The 20,856-nt window shown below is 40.5% G+C and overlaps 1 protein-coding gene across 5 annotated transcripts in view; it reads left to right on the forward strand.

The window, feature by feature from the left end:
• Tshr (thyroid stimulating hormone receptor) overlaps positions 1 to 20,244 on the forward strand; it is a 157,158-nt gene extending 136,914 nt beyond the window's left edge. For all 5 annotated transcript variants that reach the window (XM_013517233.1, XM_013517232.1, XM_005390232.2 and 2 more), the window contains 2 exons: positions 14,731 to 14,919; positions 16,926 to 20,244. In XM_013517233.1, the coding sequence (XP_013372687.1) occupies positions 14,731 to 14,919; positions 16,926 to 18,336 (1,600 nt within the window). In that variant the 3' untranslated portion in view covers positions 18,337 to 20,244. The remainder of the gene's footprint in view (positions 1 to 14,730; positions 14,920 to 16,925) is intronic.
• The last annotated feature ends 612 nt before the right edge of the window (positions 20,245 to 20,856 follow it).

Below are 20,856 nucleotides of genomic sequence, written 5' to 3' on the forward strand. Positions count from 1 at the left end.
GAAATTGTTGTTGCTTTGAGTTCATTAAATTAATTATTTGAAAATCCTATTTTTCTTAATTTAGAGAAAAATAAGACTTTTAAAAAACTTTTTATGATCATCATAAGATCAGGTTGAAAATTTGTGACAAAGTTCTTTAAAGCATACCTGAAATTCCCACTTGTGTTGAACACATAATTTTCAAGGTGGATGTAAGGAGAATTTATTTTTATTGACTATACTTTATATTCAATAGTATGTATAGTGTTTAAGTGTATGTCTTAATTAAGTGAAAGTCTTGATTATTCTACCCTACTTAAAACGTATAAAATTTTCATTACCTGGAAACTTCCCTTTTGCCCACCCTTCAATAGAAAACTACAGATCTTTTTATTTTTCTAGGTGTAAAACTCTAGGAGTAAAATTGCCAGGTCATGGGACTGATGTTTTACTTTATAGAAAATACCACCAAATTATTTCCCAAAGTGGCCAGCAAGGTATTGATATAGGGGAAAGAAACTCCCAACCTGAACGATATCTGGGAAGAGTTCGTGTTCTCTAAAATTGAAGAATGAATTTTAGGAACAACGGAGGTTAAGAGCAGAATATATTGAGGGAAAGAAAGCTTTTGTCTGAGAGAGGGACAGAAGGGGGCCCAAGTGGGTTGCCCAGGGAACCTGTCTTTTCCAGAGATTTTCATAGAGCAAAACCACGAGGTGAGGCGGGGAGGGGGGTGATGGGAAATCACAAGGTGGGCATGAGGTGGGACAAAACTATGGTCAGCCTATAAGAACTGTTCAGGTAAAATTTATTAAATCAGGATCAAATGGGGAAGCAAGTCATGTAGCAAGTGGGCATGAATACAGAACAGGGGCTTTTCCTGTAAGGGGCTGGGTCAGCGACTCTTCAAGGTGAGTGCTACCTATTTAGAATATCAATCCCTGATGTCCATCCCTAGGGAAGTATGTGGGTGCATTTGTTTAGTCTTTTGTTTTTGAGGTCTGACTGGCAGAAAGTACATCTCTATTTACAAGGGATCTTGTCTTCCATATTGGCTCCTTCCAGGGCCTGGCTTTGTCTGACTGCCTATAATATTTCTATCTAACTCAGCTGCCTATAATAGTATGACATCATTATACTGGCTAAAACATTTTATTATCAATCATTTTTATTCTGGGCATTTTAGTTGGTATATAGTGGTATTTCATCATGGTTGTAATTTGTGTTTCTTCAATTAATAATGACTTGAACATCTTTCTGTGTACCTTTTAGCCGTTAGTATATTTTATTTGGTAACTCTCTCTTCAAATTTTTGCCCAATTTTCTATTGAGTTGTCTTCTCGTTATTGTGTTGTAATTCTGGATAAAATTTTTGGCCTGAATGAAATCAGTTTTGATTCTAACCACCAGCTCTTTGCCATCTCTAATTTATCCTATCTTTTCTTATTCTCTTCCCTTCCTGAGAAAAAATGGTTAATCTAAAATAAACTAGGGAAAGTGGTTCATTTACTTACAGGTATTTTACTGAATCCCTACTGAACTCCACGATAGTTATAAGGAAAATCCACAGACTCTGTTTTATCAATATTATAACCAAATTTAGGATAAATGTAAATAAGCAAGTATAAGTTTACTGTAAGAAGAGCCATAAGAGATTGTTGTATTAAACTAATTGTGTCAACTTGACTTAGGAGCTTCCAAAGAGATCAGTAAAGCACCCTTGTTTCTGGTATGTCCAGAAAAAAGGTATGTCCCATACCTTTTTATGGAGGTATGACCTTGAATACTATATCTGACACTATTCTCATGCTCTGCTTCCTCACCACTATAAACCAAGTATCTTTGCTTTACCTGAGACTTCTGTCTTGAAGCCAGCCAGCTCACCAGGGACTGAATCTCTGAAACTGTGACCCAAATTACATCTCTCCTTCTTTAAATTATGGGTATTGCTGTGACTGTACCTGACCATGTAGTTTAGTATCCTTCAAAAATTATTTGAAGGAGGAGTTTGAAAGCTACAGAAGAGACAGAAGAGATGCAAGCTACAGAAGACTTAGAAGAGACTAATGTATAATTCTTACTGGAGCTCAGAAGGGCAGAATGCTGATAGGAATGTGGACAGTAAAGGCCAGGCTTGGGAGGTTTCAATTGGGAAGTAGGGTTCCACTGGCAATTGGACTAGGGGTCCTGTGTGTTATACTTTGGTAAAACATTGTCTACCTTTTTCCTATGTCCTGATACTTTATAAGAAACTAAGATTAAGAGTGGTGGACTAATCAACAAAAGCAGCCTCTTCACCAACTGAAAATTCCTCCTGTCTTGCTCCTGGAGCTGAGCAGGGCAAAGCTATGTGTCAGTTTACCATATCAGCCAGCACCCAGTTAGTTATCCAACAAGGAGAAATTAATATGGAATTCCAGCAATAGGAAACAAAAGATTGGAGCTAAAGATCTTCAGTGTTTGCTTTTCTGTCCCAGATAACTACAACTATTTGCATTGCCTAGGCAGTGTGAGGTTTTATTATTTATTATTTACTATTAAAGAGTCTCTATTTGCTAATGACAAACATGTTGTTTACAAAGCCTGATATTTCTTAATACATTTTAAAGATCTTATAATTGTTCCATATCTGATGAAGTTCAGATTTTTAAGAACTTCAATTTTAATAAAATTTTCAATTTGATAATTTCCAAAGAAGCCAACTACTTTATACATTGACAAGAAGAAAGATGCCTGTTGAAGTCATCTCAGAAACAGCAAGACCCCATACATTGCTGGCTCAAGGGTACAAAACTATAAAGCTTTCTTTTGTAAAGAGAGTCCTTAGGACCTCTGCTTGAGAAAAGTCTTAGGGAACTGGTTCCCTGGGATTCGTTTCACCATGTTCAGCCATCCAGGCACTGAGAGGCCACTGCTGCCACAGTCAAAATGGGACTGGCTACTGGCCTCACAGTTGGCAGACCTTCGCATTGTCCATATGATGTTATGGGGTTTATTATTATTATTATTATTATTATTATTATTATTATTATTATCAACATGAAGAATGCAAGAGTTATGCAGTCAGGGAAGCTTCCACTGAGATTTCAAAGAATGTTCTAAAGGCCAGGAAAGGAGCCTCCGAGAGGGCATTGTGTGAAGCTATGGGAAAGACGCCAAAGCTGAAGTGGAGACAGGAAGAAGTCAGAGATACCAGGAATATATAATGTCTGACAAAGAAAGCTGCAGGATGTAAGTGGAGCCAGTCCAAGAGAGAGGCCAGGTTGGCTGCAACCAGAAAGGCCACAGGGTGGGGGCCACACAAGCCCTGTGAAACTCTTGTCTTACCACTATCTATCCTGGATGCTAGATATGGAACTGTAGGACTCAGTTGCCATACTAGGTTCCAGTCTTGCTTTTGTTCAATTCTTTCTCGCCCTCTATTTTTACCTTTTGGAATGGGAATATTTACCTTGTGATTTATAACCTTGGGAATATTTAAAACCTTGTGATATTTTATTTTTACAGAGGTTCACAGCTAAGAGTTTGCTGTTACCCCCAGAAACAGCTTTGATTTAAACTTTTGAAAAATGCTAGAACTTTTGAAATTTTGAGTAAGGAATTATAGCGTTCTTGGCTGTATGTAAGATAGTTGTAACATGTTAGGTGGAATTATTACCCTGTTTTGTGTATATTTGGAGATTAAGTGTGATTTAAGGAGACATATTTGAGCATCAGTTTGACAATGGGTATAAGCTAATTGGCTCACTTTGATTAGTAAAGCACACTTCTTGGTGTGTCTGTGTGGACCATGGAGGACCTTAGTTACTCTATCAACAAGACCCATCCATTCCCCGTCCTCTCTGGCACTATTCCCCTACTTTGCTTCCTGGCCATGAACTGAGCAGCTTGGCTCTGCCATGTCCTTCTACCATGATGTCTCTGCATTACAGCCAGCTAACCATGGACTGAATTTTCTGAAACTGTGAGCCAGATTAAACTTCTCCTTTAAGTACAAATAAATCTACCTTTTAGTGAGTGCCTACTAGACTTGGGGTCAAATTTTTCTTGCATAAAGTTTATTTTATCCTTTCAACTCCAAAGGATTGAGCCTCCTCTAGTAACCCTCCTCTCGTAATATTTGCCCATATAAAATCTCAATTATTTGTGTGATGAAAGAAGGGAAATGAGACTGCATTAGGACCATGGTGTAAGAGCAAAAAACATATGTGCAATATTCTGTAGTAAGTTTTATTCATGATAGTACAAGTAACTAGAAAATGTTAGCAGTAGTGTAACTAATGGAGTTAAATCAATCTGAGATTAAAATTTTCAATAAATAACTCATAAACATATATACAAAAGCAGGTTTTAATGTATATAGTTAGGCTCACAATTATTCTCAAGTAAATATGGATGAGTAATTAATTGACTTTTCTGAGAATTTTACTCCTACAACAGTGAAAGGAGACAGGCAGTTACGGATTTTCACTCCAACATACTATCTCTAACAAGTCACAGAAATCGATTATGGCCAGGCATGGTGGCTCACTCCTGTAATCCTAGCACTCAGGAGGCTGAGGCAGGAGGATTGTTGTGAGTTTGAGACCAGCCTGGGCTACAAAGTGAGCTCAAGGCCAGCCTAAACTGTATAGCGAGACCCTGTCTCAAAAAGACAAAAAAAATAGAAATCAATTATGCTAATTATGTTCTGCCTGAGTCTAAAAATTAGAAAGACCTTGTAAGAAAATGTATTTTTCATTTCTCAAGGGTAGCATTGAGCCTGACCCTTAGTTATGATGGGGATGGTCATTTTTGTTCATATATGGCGGTAGAAGGTTGAGAGGGGAAGGGATTCAACACGAAGATGAGGGACATGTTTGTGTCTCAGCATCTGCTGTTGGCAGTAAATGGCTATTGTTTCCTCTTGTCACCATGTGGTAGAGCATGGACCTTAATGAATTACAGTATATAAACAGTTTTCCATCACAGGATTCATTATGTTAGAATGACTCTATGAAATTTAATAAGTCATGGAAGACTTATATAGACTCTAAAACAATGTAGGTAAGCAAACCTAAGAGAGACAAAAAGAGGATATCTGAAATGTAAAGCAATTTCATTTGTATACCTAGACTTTGAGAAAAGATTAGCAGTTTATGGTCATTTGACTCTTCAGATAACTATGTTCTTATTAATGTGACTTTTGAGCTCTTACTACGTGCTAGGTTCTTTACATATAGTTTATAGCCTTGAGCCTTTTTAATTATTTGATATTAGCTGTAACTACCCTTACTTAAAGAATGGGGAAATTGAAGTTAAGAGATGTCAAGTAAGTGCCCTGAGCTCAACTGGTCATAAGGGCAGCTTTAGGATTCAAATCCAGCACTTGTTTAGACACACAACCTCTTCTTAGTACACCAAATCAGCTCCCTTCACGTGTGATTATCCTTGTACCTACTATAGTTCTTTAACTTGACTTGATCATTTTATTAAGTTTCTGCTTAAAATTTCCTGTGGTTTGTTATTCTACTCAAAATAAAAACCAAAGTTCTCAAAATAGGCATCCAAAACCATGCTTTCTGTCCCCTGTGCACACTCTGTATTGAACTCTCTCTCCTATATCTCTCTTCCTGGACATTCTTTTCCAGCCACACTGGAAAGGCCATTCTGGCACATCTCCACCTTGAGGATTTTCTACTAGCTATTTCCTTTATGTAGAAAGCTCCTTCCCCAAAGAGCTATAAGGCTGGCTCCTTCACCGCCTTCAAGTCTTTGATTAAGTGTCAGCTGCTCATGGGGACTGGAGATTTAGCTCAGCAGCACAGTGCCTGTCTGGCAAGTGCAAGGTCGTGAGTTTGATTCCTGGTACTAGAAAAAAACCAAAAAAAAAAAAAAAAAAGTGTCATCTGCTCATTGAAGTCTTCCCTTATCAACCTGTTTAATTCCCAGAACTACCCACTACTCTTCAACCCGCTTCCCTGCTTTGTTTTTGTGCTTAATGCTTGTCACTACTTAATATTCTAGATATTTATTTACTTCTTTACTCTGTCAGCCTCCATTAGTATATAAGTGCGATGGGAGATGGGATTTTCTTCAATTTTTTTCTACCGTTATAACCACCATGTTTTGAACAGTGCCTTATCCACAGCAAAAATTCATCAAGTATCTGAAAAATGGGGAATAATTTCTCGACAAAGGTCATACCATTAAAGTTATAATCCTAATACTTCTTTCCTTATGAGTTCTCTGAAAATGAATAAACAGAGTAGCTAAGTGGTATAGGTAAGCAATTTCAAATTCATATTGCAATTTAATCTTCAGGTGAGCAAGCCAACAGCTTGTTGGTGGAAACAACAGCTTTGAAAGATCTCTTAAAGTAGATTAGCTAATTCAAAAGTGTACTAATTATTGACTCCTATATTAGAAACATAAAATGGAGTTGGGGCAGATGTCCTTTCTCCTCACTGTTGCTTTTACAGCTTTATCCCTATCACTTCTTAAAAACCCTCCTCAACTTTGACTCACAGGCATCAGATATTAGTACCCAGATACCTTTTTTGCATTGTTACCTATGAATTCAAGGTTATTTTGTCTCATTTTCCTGTTTTCCCACATTACAATTTTTGGACAAGTAGTACTTGTATATAGTTAATGTGCATATTTTGAAGTGATTGGCATGGTTAACTTTCTATCATCTCATTTAATTACTGTTTTGTATTGTTGTGAAAACATTTAAGATCTATTTTCTTAGCAATTTTAAAGTTTAATACAATGTGTTATTTAATACATTGTTAATTATCATTACCATATTGTATAATAGATCTTCAGAAATTATTCATGTTGTAACTGATCAAAAGTCTCCTGGATCCTCCATTCATTCCCTCTGTTTCTGAAAATGACCATCCTATTCCCTTTTTCTGTAAAATTGACTTCTTTTAGATTCCACATTAAATGTGAATGTTGTGTTTCTATGTCTAATTTGTTTAACTTAACACCTTCTAGGTTCAGCCAGATTATTGCAAGTGACAGGATTTCTTTTTGTTTGAAGGAGTGCTGAATAGTGTGTGTGTGTGTGTATGTGTGTGTGTGTGTTTCCATCCAGGACAGTAGAAAGTGAACAGAAAATATATGTACATATCACATTGTCTTTATCCATTCATCCACTAATGAACACTTAGGATGTTTCCTTTCTTTGGCCATGGTAAATAATGCAACATGGGAGTGAAAATATCTCTACAAGATTCATTTTCTTTGGGTGTCCAGCAGAAAATTGCTGAGTCATATGACACTTCTACCATTAGTTTTTTGAGGTACTTTCATTTTATTTTCCATAATAGCCATTCCAATTGACAATCTTACCAGCAGTGTACTAAGGTTCCCTTTTCTCCTTTGTTTCATTCCTTGAAGGTTTCAGCTCCTGGCTCACTGTTACTCACTTTTTCTGCACTACTCTCTTAAGGTTTGGTGATTGCAATATTCACATGGTTTGTCTTTTTCTGTACATTGGCCTCTGACCTCTACTCCTCCAGTAAGCTTGCCCTCTACTGTACCTCCAGACCTCATTTCCATGGTCAGAACTACCGTTGGCATTGCCAGTGACTTTGCCTTATCCATAATCGCATTCTCAAGCATCCTATTATTTTCCCATCTCCCTGTTCCCACTAGAATCTAAGTGCATCACTAACTTTTCACTGTCTCTCCTCTTTCCTGTGCATCTGAAATTCATGTCCTATCACCATATACGCTCACTTGTGCACATAGCCAACTAAATGTCTTGTCTGTTACCATCCTTTCCATTTCATCATCCTTATCGGAAAAGCCCAACCCTGGTTAAATCCAACTAGCCAACTGCTCTGGGCCTGGATTTTTGGAGCTCAGCGTTGTTTCACTTTGAGTCATTCCTCCAAGTGGGCCCTCATGTCACACAGCACGCACATCCAGGTTCCCCGTTTGCTCTCCATTCTCCTGGATGGCAGTGTTATAGCCCTCCCCTCTCTTCTGCTCTCTAGTTCTTCTTCTTCATGGTCATATCCAGTTAAACACCTTGCGGTTTTTCACTGAGAATAAAAGCAGAGGGAAATCTTTATGCCCCCACTACCATAGTTACCATCTCTTCTGTCCACATGCTGTCTCTTCCACTGTATTGTAGGTCACTTTGTAACATTAGCCTCTTGACCAAAACCCTGGACCAATACCTTAAAAGTTAATCAGATAATACAATTCTTTTGAAGGCTCTTGATCTCACGCCAGTGAAAAAAGTGTCTGTTTAATGGCCTCCCATTCCTTCTCTGACTTCTCCCACATTTCCTCTGGCTCTCTATTTCAGTTCCAGCCACACTGGCCTCTTTGCTTCCTCAAATAGCTTGGCACAGCCCCACCTCAGGGTCTTTACACTGCTGGTAACTCTACCTGCTACACCCTTGCCCATGTGGCTCTCCCCACCTTCTTTACACATTTGCTCAGTGAGCCTTGAAATTGCCCCCTCATGTCAAATTCTGACCCCACTTCTGGCCACTTTCTTCTTCTTTGCGTTCCTTTTTACCCACAGTACTGATCATCATCTAACATACTATATATTTTACTTTCCTTTTCTTAACTGCACCTCTATCCCTACTGGAATATAAGCACAAAAAGAGCAGGAATGTCTGCCAATTTAATCTATTTCTGTACTCCTAGGGTCCAGAGCACATTAAGAGGCAAGCTCACTGTCTTGAATTTAATAGTTTTAAGCCTTTATTTTAATTTGGTGTTAATAAATTAATTTTCTTTTAAGAATAAATCTGCAAAGACATTCTATTATAATGAAAATGATGACTGTGATAATAACTACTATTTGTTCAACAAACCCATGATATGGAAACTAAGGCACACAAAAATTAAAGGACCGATAGCAGGTTCAGATGCTGAGATTCAAATTCAAGTCATCTGAATTTAAAATTTATTCTCCATTATTACCTGACCTTTTGGCCAGGATCAAGTGTAGTAAAACCCATACTCACATACACTACAGTGGGCTTTCTCTAGTAGCCTATCACCGGAAGAATGAAGACAAGAAAATCCTCTTAGAAGTGCACTCATGTGTTTGACAAACATGTATTTGGGGCCTTTTGCTGGCAAAATATCATTCTAGGTGTCCACAGTTCTGCAGTGAGCATAACAGGCACAGTCCCAGCTCTCACAAAGTGAAAATTAAAAATTCAACATGAGAGACAGAATAAAGTAAAGGAATTCTACCAGAAGACTTAATAAAAGTAACAGGAAAAGAGTGTGACAAAAGATGGAGCTATGTCTGAGAGATCCTTGGAGGTGCCTGAGATGGAGCTATGTCTGAGAGATCCCAGAGGTACCTTTCCCACTTACTAAGAATTGAAGAGGCAGAGAAAATGAGAAGAGTGAGTTACCCCAGGAACAATACAAGGAAACTCCTAAGAACCAAAGAATAAAGGTCTCTAGACTAAAAAATTCTTTCAACATTCTTTTCCCAGTCTAGTAAATATAAAAAAATCTATGTGAAGGCTGATCATGAGATTTTATACCAAGGATAAAAAAATTCATGAAAACTTTCAGAGAGCTAAAGTGTAACTCAGTTGTAGAGCAAGCATATGCTTAGAATGTAGGAGGTGCTGGGTTCAACCTCCAACATAAATAAAACAAAACAAATGCAATAATTTTTCCAGAGAGATAAAACAACTCAGTGACCCAAGAACAAGAACTTGAATGGCATACCAAAAACAGTGCTGGCTGCTAGAACCCAATAGGGTAAAACCCTTATAATCCTGGAGGAAAAAATGATAACCAGGTAAAACATCAATTGAATGGAAGAGTAGGGCAGGTAGGAATGCTGAAAATACCTTTTTCGTGTGGCCTAAGAAGTTATTTCAGAATGTGCTCCACTGAAATGAAGGAAACAATCAAGAAATAAGATGACAGAATTCCTTCTAGCAGAAGAGTGATGTTCTTCTGAGAAGCTTGAATTTCAGTTTTTAAACAGTGGGGGGGTCATAGTTGCCAGCATACAATGAGATCACACTTTAGAAAAAGCATTCTAAGTCTGAAGGTGGGATTAGTAAAAGATTTTTGGGAGACTGTTGTGAAGTTTTTACAAAGCTAAGGGAAATGTAATTCAGACCTAAACTAAGGTGATACCAATGAGAACCATGAGGCTGTCGATGCATAAATAGCTGACATCTGGTGGGTGAATACTTCTATTTTATTGTAAATATTTATGGCATGAACAGAGGACAAGAGCAAGAGATTCCCTGAGGACAATGAAGCTTTAAGCCCTGAAAGAAGGTGGAAAAATAGCAGGGAACTGAAAAGAAAAAAAACATGATTAGGCTTGAAAGAAGATTCACTCCACTTAGGATATTTTGAGTGAAGAGGCAGTGCTATGTCTACTGGGAAGTAAAGGACCAAATACTCTCCTTTCTGAGAACATCTAGTGTTTAAAACTGCAAAACGCTGTAAAAGGGTACATTTTCCAAAAAGAAAAAATAATAGTTCTCCTCTGCTTGACCTTGTAAGTGCAAAGTAACAGTCGATGAGCTGCATGAGGAGAGGCCAGCTCCACAGGAGCACTTTGCAAGCAGTGTACCTACTGAATACTTAGAGCAGCATGCCTAGTGGGTACTGGAGAGCATCGAGGGCCCTCACATACTGGAAATGAGGTTGAAGAGGTATTCAAGGGCCAGGACTGCAGGCCCCTGAAGGACATGGTATAAAGAATGGACATGGGGCTGGGGATATAGCTTGGCGTAGCCCCTGCCTGGCAAGCAAGTGTGAGGTCCTGAGCTTGATTCCCAGTTCCAAAAGAAGAAAGAATGGACATTATTTGAAGTACATTGAGAAGTTACTGCTAGGTTTTAAGCAGAACATGCCAATACTCGCTTCTTATGTTATGGCTACTCTGGTTGTTCTTTGAAGGATGGATCAGAAGGGAGTAAAAGTGAACACAAAAGCTATTGCAACACGGAGATGATTTTAGCTAGAAATAGAAAGCTTATGTCGGTGATGCAAATGCAGTCCTTGCTGACTTCTGTGAGGGATTGGTTCTCCGACCCTGTGAAGGTATCAAATTTTGGGAACGCTCGAGTCTTTTATATAAAATGGCATAATATTTACATACAAACTACACACATCCACTTGCATACTTTAAATCATCTCTAGATTACTTATAATACCTACTACAATGTAAATGTCATGTAAATACCTTCTACTTTTGCTTAGGGAATGGTAACAATCAGAAGGCCTTACTTTAGTACAGACCCCACTTTTCTTTTTAATATTTTCAATACGTAGTGGGTGAATTCATGGATTTGGAACCTACAGATACAGGCGGATGACTGTACATGGATCTGTGATTATTTTGGAATTGAAGTCCACTGGTCTTTTGACAGATTTAATGTTGCATGAGGGCTGTTCAGCTGGGCTGGTGATGACCCTGCTGTCGGCCGAGGGCAGGTGGACGGTCCTGGTGTTGCCCCCGCGCGCCCCACCACGGGTTTGCAGTGCTTGCTCTAGGGCCCGCCAGCTGAAGGCTTCCTTCTGGAAATCAAAGCTCTGAATGGGAACTGTAGATCCCAAGAGTAGAAATTGCTGGGGATTTGCATATTCATCATGAGAGGCCTGAAACGAGTCAGAGTGGATTACAAAAAGGGAGAAGAGATGCCCAGTGCATCCAGTTCTAAAGAGTGACCATCTCTGCTTGACCAGAAATGGGACTCCTTCCAGGATGCCTGGACTGACTGGAAGGTTCTCTTGAAATTCAAGGACAAGGCAGGCAAACACACAAAAACAACAAATTATGGCCTCCAGAGCCCTCGGGCCTCCCCACAGACTAGTGCCCAGTGGTTTCGACCAGCGCTTGGCAGATACAGAATTGGGGTAGAGCAAAAGTGAAAGAGCTGCGCCTCGGCGGGGAAACCACACGAGGCCACAGGCGGCCACGGCTTTGTTCACACAACAGCGAGGGCCGGGACTGCTGAGTCTTCAGAAATGGTCTTCTCAGGACAAGTGCTCCTTATACAAGTCTCCCTGCGACATGTCCGGCACAAGGATCGTGGTCACCACTTGATTCTGAAACACGAATATTTTGATTCTTTCAAACACTCAGAGGAAGACGAGCAGGATGCTGACATACTGAATCCAGGCAAACTTGATCATCTCCCAGAACCCCCGCTGATAACAAACGACTTCCACAGGCTGTCGGATGACAGTATTCACCACAAAGGGCGCTTCGGCGGCCCTGCCCACCAGCCAGATGGGGCTGGGGTCCTTCAGGATGGTGGTGCCATTCCTTTCCTGGTAGGCGGCCACAATGCGGGTGAGGTCATAGCCCTGGGCGAGTCCAGGCCACTGTAGCTTAGCGGCTGCTTCTGCTGCAGCCTCAGGTCTCTGTTCACCTACAGCTGGGACCCGGGAACCGTGCAGGAGGTCTGGATAAAGGCCATGCTCCGCATCACAAATGCTGACGTCCTGTGCAGCTGGTAGGAGAAGGTCAGGGTGAGCTGCACGGCGAGGACGTGCTCAGTGGGCTGCAGGGGAAGCTCCAGTTTAAAATGCAGCACGTCTGTCTTCCCGTCCTGGTTACTGTCTTCTCCAGTTGAGACTAGCAGGACGCGCAGCCGGTCCCAGTGCAGCCGGTTGAAGGCGGGGAACGTGCTCCAGGCGAGAAACCGCCCTGCTCAGGTTACAGCAGGGCCAGGAGCAGCACCTGATGCAGGAAAAGCACGGTCGGCTGCTCCTCGTAGCTGCTGAGCTTCAGGCAAAACCCGTGGCTCCGGTAGGCCACCAGCAGCGAGGGGATGTAGGTGAGCAGGGCAGCCAGCAGCAGGAACAGCGCGGCCCCGGAGCAGGGCCCTGCGCCATAGCCAAGTCTGCTCTTTAGACAAGCCCATGAAGAGCCCTGCAGATAACCCCAGCTCCCAGCTAGCAGGTCACCTCAGCCTCAGGTCTTCTCAGCTGAGCCCAGACATCACAGAGCAGAGGCAGTCCATCCCCATTAAGCCCTGTTCACGTTCCTAATCCACAAAAGCTATGCTCACAATAAAACAATTGCTGTTTTATGTCACTTGGTTTTGGGGTTATAATGCAGTAATTAGAATGGTCATTAAAATGTTTTCTCAAGAAATGTTAAAGTACAAACACATCCCTTTAGAAGAATAAATTCTTTGCAGTGAATATTGGTGTATCCAGCAGCTAGCAAAGCAGGGGAAATGACACAATTGGTGTATCCAGCAGCTAGCAAAGCAGGGGAAATGAGCTCAGAGAGGCTTTGACACGAAAGCACTGTGGGATAAAGAGAGACTTAAGTTATTTCCAGTTTTCTGCAAAGATGCCACACCTTGAAAACAACACGGCTAAAAGAGAAAGAGATATCCAAAGGACAGATGATTTCACCTACCTCTCAGCTTTACTAAAGCCTAACTCTAACATCCTCACATCTCTCAGAAAGCCAAGCCATTCATGTATATCAGCTTGCCTGTTAAAATTCACCTGGAGATCACGTAGCAACAAATGCCAAAGGTAATCCTTACCACCAGGCAAGCTTGGAAAATACTACGCTGTGGAATTTTAAGTCAAGTACATACACATAGCAAATATCATACCCTTCCCCCATAAGAGTCATGGTTCTGTGGTGAGAATGAGGTTAATATATGAACTTTTTGTGTTTGTAAAAACAAACAAGGAAACAAACAAAAACCACAAGCAAGTTCTGACAGCCTTGGAGCTTGATAACGTAAATCCTAGCTAATTCCAGTTATAATGCTGTGTAAGAAAAACCTAAAACTATTAGAATTCATTTTACCCAGACACTACTAATTATAGTAAATATTTTAAAATATAAATGCTACTTAATGAATTTTTAATTGATAAAATATAAAATAAGAAAGATGTTAGGTTAAATATTCATAATCTTATTCAAGCTGTTATTCAGTGCAAGTAAAAATGATGCAGCAAGACATAAACCTAGACGCTCTAGGATTGAGAGAAGAATAATGAATGTCAAGTTAAAAGCTATGAATTAATATGCAAATTAATATGAACTAATATGTAAAATCCAATCCCTAGTCCCATCGTCCTTGCATTCCATAGTGTGAAGAAATGACTTGAATCTCATTTCAGATTGTTAATGTAAATACTTGAATCTGTAAGAATATATTTACAGTATTCTAAATAAATAAACTGTGCACATGGGCGGAGGGGTTTTTCTTAGTCATGAACTCACAATGTGACTGGTTAGAACTTTCAAGTTCTGCATCATTAGATTATTTTCATATATTACTGGTGTTGATCCATTCACTGAGCTGTTCATCAGTCCCAAAGCCCTGGTCCCCACAGAAACTGAGAACAGTATATCTCCCCTTGTGCAGCTCAACTTTATTTCACTTGCCTCTTAGGACCCTTGAATAGTTGGATGGTGTCATTTTGCAGAGTAGACGACATTCATCTCTGATTCTAGGAGCTTGAAGGTATTCTGGTGAATAAAATGAAATGTCTGTAGAACTAGAATGTGTGCTGGGGAATACTCAAATTTCAAGCAATAAAAATAGAAGTTCCTTATAAAACATTGACTTAGATGCCTACCATCCCTCCTTAGACTAGTGGCTGTGTTCCTCCTTAGACTACAAATTCAGATTGCAGATTCAGCAGTAGGAAGGAGCCTATCAGTTTCCCATTAATCTCAGGTCTATTTGGTTTTCTGGCCAAGAACTAAAAGACTCTGGCTGCTCACGACCTCTCTGTGCTGTTCTGTTCTCTGCATCCCAGGGATGTGTCTTCTACCAGTGTTACTGCCCTGCCCTCCAAAGGCCTGGAGCATCTGAAGGAACTGATAGCAAGAAACACTTGGACTCTTAAGAAACTTCCACTTTCCTTGAGTTTCCTTCACCTCATCCGGGCTGACCTTTCTTATCCAAGCCATTGCTGTGCTTTTAAGAATCAGAAGAAAATCAGAGGGTAAGTGTCAGGGGCCCAGAATAAGTGACTAAAGGCCATGTAGAAGTTAAATTAATTTCTAGGTTTAGAGAAGAATCTCTGTGACTTGGAAGTCATGTAGAAAAGAATGAGGAGCATCCCTAAGAAGAGGAAATCTACGAGACACAATGCTGTGGGTGAAAAGTGGTTGCAGATGAGAAACAGGCTGATGTGCCTGGCTAGCACAGCGGATGGGAGGTAATAAGAGACAATATGGTACGGAAAGTCGTGACCAGATCACATAGAACTTTGTGGAGGTTACACAGACATGATTTCTAGTTCTCATTTCCAGAAGCAACACATATTAGATACCAACAGGAAGGGCAAGCTTACAAACACAAGCGAGTGGACTGCCTGATCAGCTTGGGCCTCGCAAATGTCACAGCTCACTGGTTACATGAGATAGGCTTTGCAGTCAGCTTGGTCTGTACCCCAGGCCTACCAGTCTCTAGTTGTTACATAGCTATCCTGAGCTTCTAAACAAAAGAAGATCATAAAGTTGTCATTATAGGGATTATAAGAAGATGCAAGAAGAAGCCGAATGGAGAATATCTGGAATGGGATGACCTGGGATAGTATAAGCTTTCAATAAACATTAACTGTCATATGTATTATTTTAATGTCTGACTGCTTACGAGGTTGTAAAGGAAGGATGGCCCTTTTTCTCTGTATACTTTCTGTCACTCTTACTTTTATCCACAGTTTTACCTGTACACTTCCCTCTGTATGGCATGTACTATTCCCTGTCTCCTACCTCCACCTTTATTTGTCTCCTATTTCAGTCCTTCGCAGCTTCAGTGTAAGAATCTGTTGATTGACTTTCTATACTCATATTTATCATCAGAAAAGACTTGGGACCCAGTTGTGGAGGCAGAAGCAAGCAAGAAAGCTTAAGCACTGTGCAAAAAGGCCAATATGGGCATAAAATTGCAGGAAACCAGAAGGACCCAGGGATGGTGACGGCAGAGTCTGTAATGACGCCGTATGGCACCGACTAGGAAAGGATCAGGGATGAGTAAGAAGCTAAAGTAGACCTCAGGGCAGGGTCCAGGTTTCTCCTTGACCTCCAAAGAGGTGAGAACAGCTAGCCCAGTGGACGTTTTAAAGAGACCTTGGTAGGTCAATCAGTCTCTGCTCTGTAGCTGAATCAAGGTGAACAATTTCTTTTATTGTAAGCATGGTGAGCTCAGAAAAACTGAATCCTTTTTTAAATGAGCGTATCTGCGCGGGAGTGTCCATTTATTCATTTGTTCAACAAATATTTATTTATTATCTACTGTGTGCCTGGCACTATCCTATCCAGAATAGTGAGTAGGACTGACAAGAGCCCCTCTTGCATTTTGTTTACAGTCTAATGAAGGAAACCAAAAACCAAAAAGGGAAATGTAAGAAAAATCACATAGTGCTTTGAAGGAAATAAACACAAGGGTTAGACAATTTACTTGAGGCGATCAAGGAAGACTCTTCTGAGAAAGAGACATTTGAGTTTAAAACTGTGTACAGGCAGCCATGCATTTCTAGGCATGGCTAGGACTATGGAATTCTAGAGCTCTCAATACGAATAATAATAACAACAATAACCAACACATAGTAGCACTTATGCGGGTGTAACCCTCTGTGAAATACTTCTCATTATCCATTTTATAAATGAATAAATTGAGGTCCAGAGATTGCCCAAGATAAAACAGCTAGTAACTAGTAGAGCCACATGTTAGCCTAAGTCCAGCGACTCCAACATCCATGCTATCTTATCACTGCTATTTGTGGTTTCACTGCTATTTTTGAAGTGACTGTACATGAGAACTAAGACTGGTGTCACCAGATCACACTAGGTGAGGGGAGGTGACAGGCAATGATGTGGGTAAGACCGGCCCAACCAGATCATGTAGAGTCATGTAGAGTCATACCCACCAGAGTAAGTAGTTTGCTTATGTTTCTAAGTGTTACCGATTTTAAGCAAGCGGTGATTCATTTCCATTCCCTTGCAGAATCCTTGAGTCCTTGATGTGTAATGAGAGCAGTATCCGGAGCCTACGTCAGAGAAAATCTGTGCATGCCTTGACTGGCCCCACCTACCAAGAATATGAAGATCTGGGTGACAGCAATGTTGGGTACAAGCAAAACTCCAAGCTCCAGGATACCCACAGTAGCTCGCATTATTATGTTTTCTTTGAAGAACAAGAGGACGAGATCATTGGCTTTGGTGAGGAGCTCAAAAACCCCCAAGAAGAGACTCTACAGGCCTTTGACAGTCATTATGACTACATTGTGTGTGGGGATAATGAAGACATGGTATGCACCCCCAAGTCGGATGAATTCAACCCTTGCGAAGACATAATGGGCTACAGGTTCCTGAGAATTGTGGTGTGGTTTGTTAGCCTGCTGGCTCTCCTGGGAAATGTCTTTGTCCTGTTTATCCTCCTCACCAGCCACTACAAACTGACCGTCCCACGCTTTCTCATGTGCAATTTGGCCTTTGCAGATTTGTGCATGGGGATATACCTGCTCCTCATTGCCTCTGTGGACCTCTACACTCACTCAGAGTACTATAACCATGCTATTGACTGGCAGACTGGCCCTGGCTGCAACACAGCTGGTTTCTTCACTGTTTTCGCCAGCGAGTTGTCGGTGTACACACTGACAGTCATCACCCTGGAGCGCTGGTATGCCATCACCTTCGCCATGCGCCTGGACCGGAAGCTCCGTCTCAGGCATGCATACGCCATCATGGTTGGTGGCTGGATTTGCTGCTTCCTTCTTGCCCTGCTCCCTTTGGTGGGAATAAGTAGCTATGCCAAGGTCAGCATCTGCCTGCCTATGGACACGGAGACCCCTCTTGCTCTGGCATACATTGTCCTTGTTTTGTTGCTCAACATTGTTGCCTTCATCATTGTCTGCTCCTGTTACGTGAAGATCTATATCACAGTCCGAAATCCCCAGTACAACCCTGGGGACAAAGACACCAAAATTGCCAAAAGGATGGCAGTGTTGATCTTCACAGACTTCATGTGCATGGCTCCCATCTCATTCTATGCTCTGTCAGCGCTTATGGACAAACCTCTCATCACTGTCACCAACTCTAAAATTTTGCTGGTTCTCTTCTATCCACTTAACTCCTGTGCCAATCCATTCCTGTATGCTATTTTCACCAAGGCCTTCCAAAGGGATGTGTTCATCCTACTCAGCAAGTTTGGAGTCTGTAAACGTCAGGCTCAGGTTTACAAGGGCCAAAGAGTTTGCTCAAAGAACAGTACTGGTATTCAGATCCAAAAGGTCACCCAGGGCATGAAGCAGAGTCTCCCCAACATGCAAGATGCCTACGAACTGCTTGAAAACTCCCACCTCACTCCAAATAAGCAGGGTCAAGTATCAGAAGAGTACAAGCAAACAGTTTTGTAAATTTAACCCATGCTATTCACAGTGGTAGGGGGAACTTACACAAGGCTGGTTTTAGTGAATGTGTATTCCAATCCCATCACCCACAAACACAGAGATGACCTAATTCTTGTGCAAATGATGTTTCATGGGGCCAGAGTTCATCTCCGGATAGTAACTAGCATTAGACCAATCATTGCCTCCAAGAAGGAAGAGAAACTACCAGCATAGCTGAATCCCAGGTGATGTCAACATAGTCTGTACTCTCCGCAGGACTTGCTTGATACTAAGTGCAGAGATGACCCTGTGTGGTTCAGCAAATATCAACGGGACCATGTTAATATTGATCTCACTTTTATATAGAATTTCATAGTAAAGATTCAGCAGATGGTCAATGCTATTAATTTAGCTGGTGACCGCACTATAAAAGCCGCCCTGCATTGGCTCAGATCAACGTTGTATTCCCTGAAACGACCAAAGAGAGCTTCAGATGCTTAAAACTGAAAAGCTTAACATGAATAGATGTTGTGCAATAGCTATAGTGAGGCCTGAAGAAGGGGGAAGTTTTAGTGTTAAATTGCATTCTTGGACTGAAATTACTGGTCATCTCTTCACTAGGATCTACCTGATGTGACCCAGCTGTTATAGTTGCTTGGAGAAACTGGTAAAGTTTCACCTTATCTGGCCTAGCGAGCTCTTCTTGGCTAGGCTCATAGCATAAAAGATATGAACTCTAGAGAGTATTTCTAAATAGAAAAGCATTTCTAAATAGGAAGTAAGGGCAGAGCACACTTAATCACCTGTTAACCTGTATAGCAGGTTGGACATCAGGCAGTTATAGGACTTTGAACAAGTCACTTGGCCTCAAAAGTCTGAAAAGAAAGGAGCTGGGTGTCTCCTTCCATTTAAAATCTCCAGATATGTGTCTCTTTAACTCAAAACATGTATTTCTGTGACAGAGACAAAGAAGAGCACTAATTAAGTTGAATCTTTTTTTTCTTCTGTATTGTAGAGCTGCTTTCTCCTTCTTTTTGGAACCTAGACATATGACCCAGGAAATTTTTTCTTTATTTCACATTTGGTCATGTTGTCTGAAGAAAAAATGCTGTTGAGTGGATTGGATACAAATCCTTCATCTACTACTAGAATCATGAGGCTAAAAACAAGTTGCTATTTCTATAGCTGGATTAAAAAGTGTTTTGCAAATGTTGGTTATTTAGAGTTACTACAATATGCAGTGCCATTTGAAAGCATTTGTCTTCGAGGATTGTTTCTTAGTCCTTTTCAGTCTACACCCCACATAGAAGCTGTCAAGAGAGATAACTTCTCTGATACTGCCAGCTTTTTCTAGTGTGGTTGCTTACTGGACATAAAATCTGTATTCCTCATCGGTACTTTTTTACTTCACGCAGCCAGGAATGGATGTACGTTTAGCTACGGATGTACGTTCCAGGTAACTTTCCATGGTAGCCCCTTAATTTCTTGCTAGCAGAGTCTCCAAGCAGAGGTGGCATTTTCTTCTCATTGCATATAAAATACAGTATGAAAGAAATGGGTTGTTCCAGTTGAAGCCTGTGGAGTAGGATTCGTGGGCTCTCAGAAATGATCCCCACATGACTCAGCGGGAAGATCTCCACAACCACAACCATTCTTGATAACCACTGACACTTGTGCAACTCCATAGAAATAGTACAAACATCTAAAATCATGACTTTCCTAGCAGTTTTCACTTGTACCTAATGAAATTCAACAAATATGTTAACTTTTGGTATGTGTTCTCTTGTGACATTTTGAAACATCCATAGATAATGTATTTTATCTTGAGTAGCTAAACTAGTATTTTGGAAACAGTCCAAGAAGAATGACTTTAACAGAATTACTACTAAAATTTACATCCACAACATGAAATAAATTTTCTTCATATGAAATGATTGTGCTGAGTCCTATTTTTTTTTTTTGTAATTTGTGAGTTTCTTTTGGGAATTATGTGTGTTAAGACTCAAGAGGGGGGGCTGGGGATTTAGCTCAGCTGCAAAAGCGCCTGCCTGGCAAGCGCAAGGTCGTGAGTTCGGTTCCCGGTACCAGAGAAAAACCAAAAACAAACAAAAAAAGACTCAAGAGGGAAGGTAATTGGCACATTGGCCAATGAATCCCTATTGATAAATAAGTTGTTGACTATCGATTGCTAAGAAGTATAAAATTGTATCTTGATTACAAATAATCTCTATGTGGAAAAAAACTTACTCCTGTTGAATTGAGTTATGCTTCTTTGATAACAAAGAAAAAAATACAACAATATATGAAGTAAATGTTTAGTATTGACCCTAGGATTTAAATAGTGTTCTAATGAAGATAATAAAAACATAAGTCCAGTTCAGGGTGCACTTCAACTGGCATCTTTTAATTAACTGAAGAGAGATCCAAATTAGTGAGGATAAACACCTATGGGCTTGCTCAATAGATGTCACAAAACTCATGCTCTACACCTCATGCAAAGGAGTAGTTCTTAAATACGTACTCTCAAAGTTTATTGACTCTTGCAAT

This window comes from Chinchilla lanigera, unplaced genomic scaffold, assembly GCF_000276665.1.
Source record: "Chinchilla lanigera isolate Chin_1 unplaced genomic scaffold, ChiLan1.0 scaffold00037, whole genome shotgun sequence".
Classification (NCBI taxonomy): domain Eukaryota; kingdom Metazoa; phylum Chordata; class Mammalia; order Rodentia; family Chinchillidae; genus Chinchilla; species Chinchilla lanigera.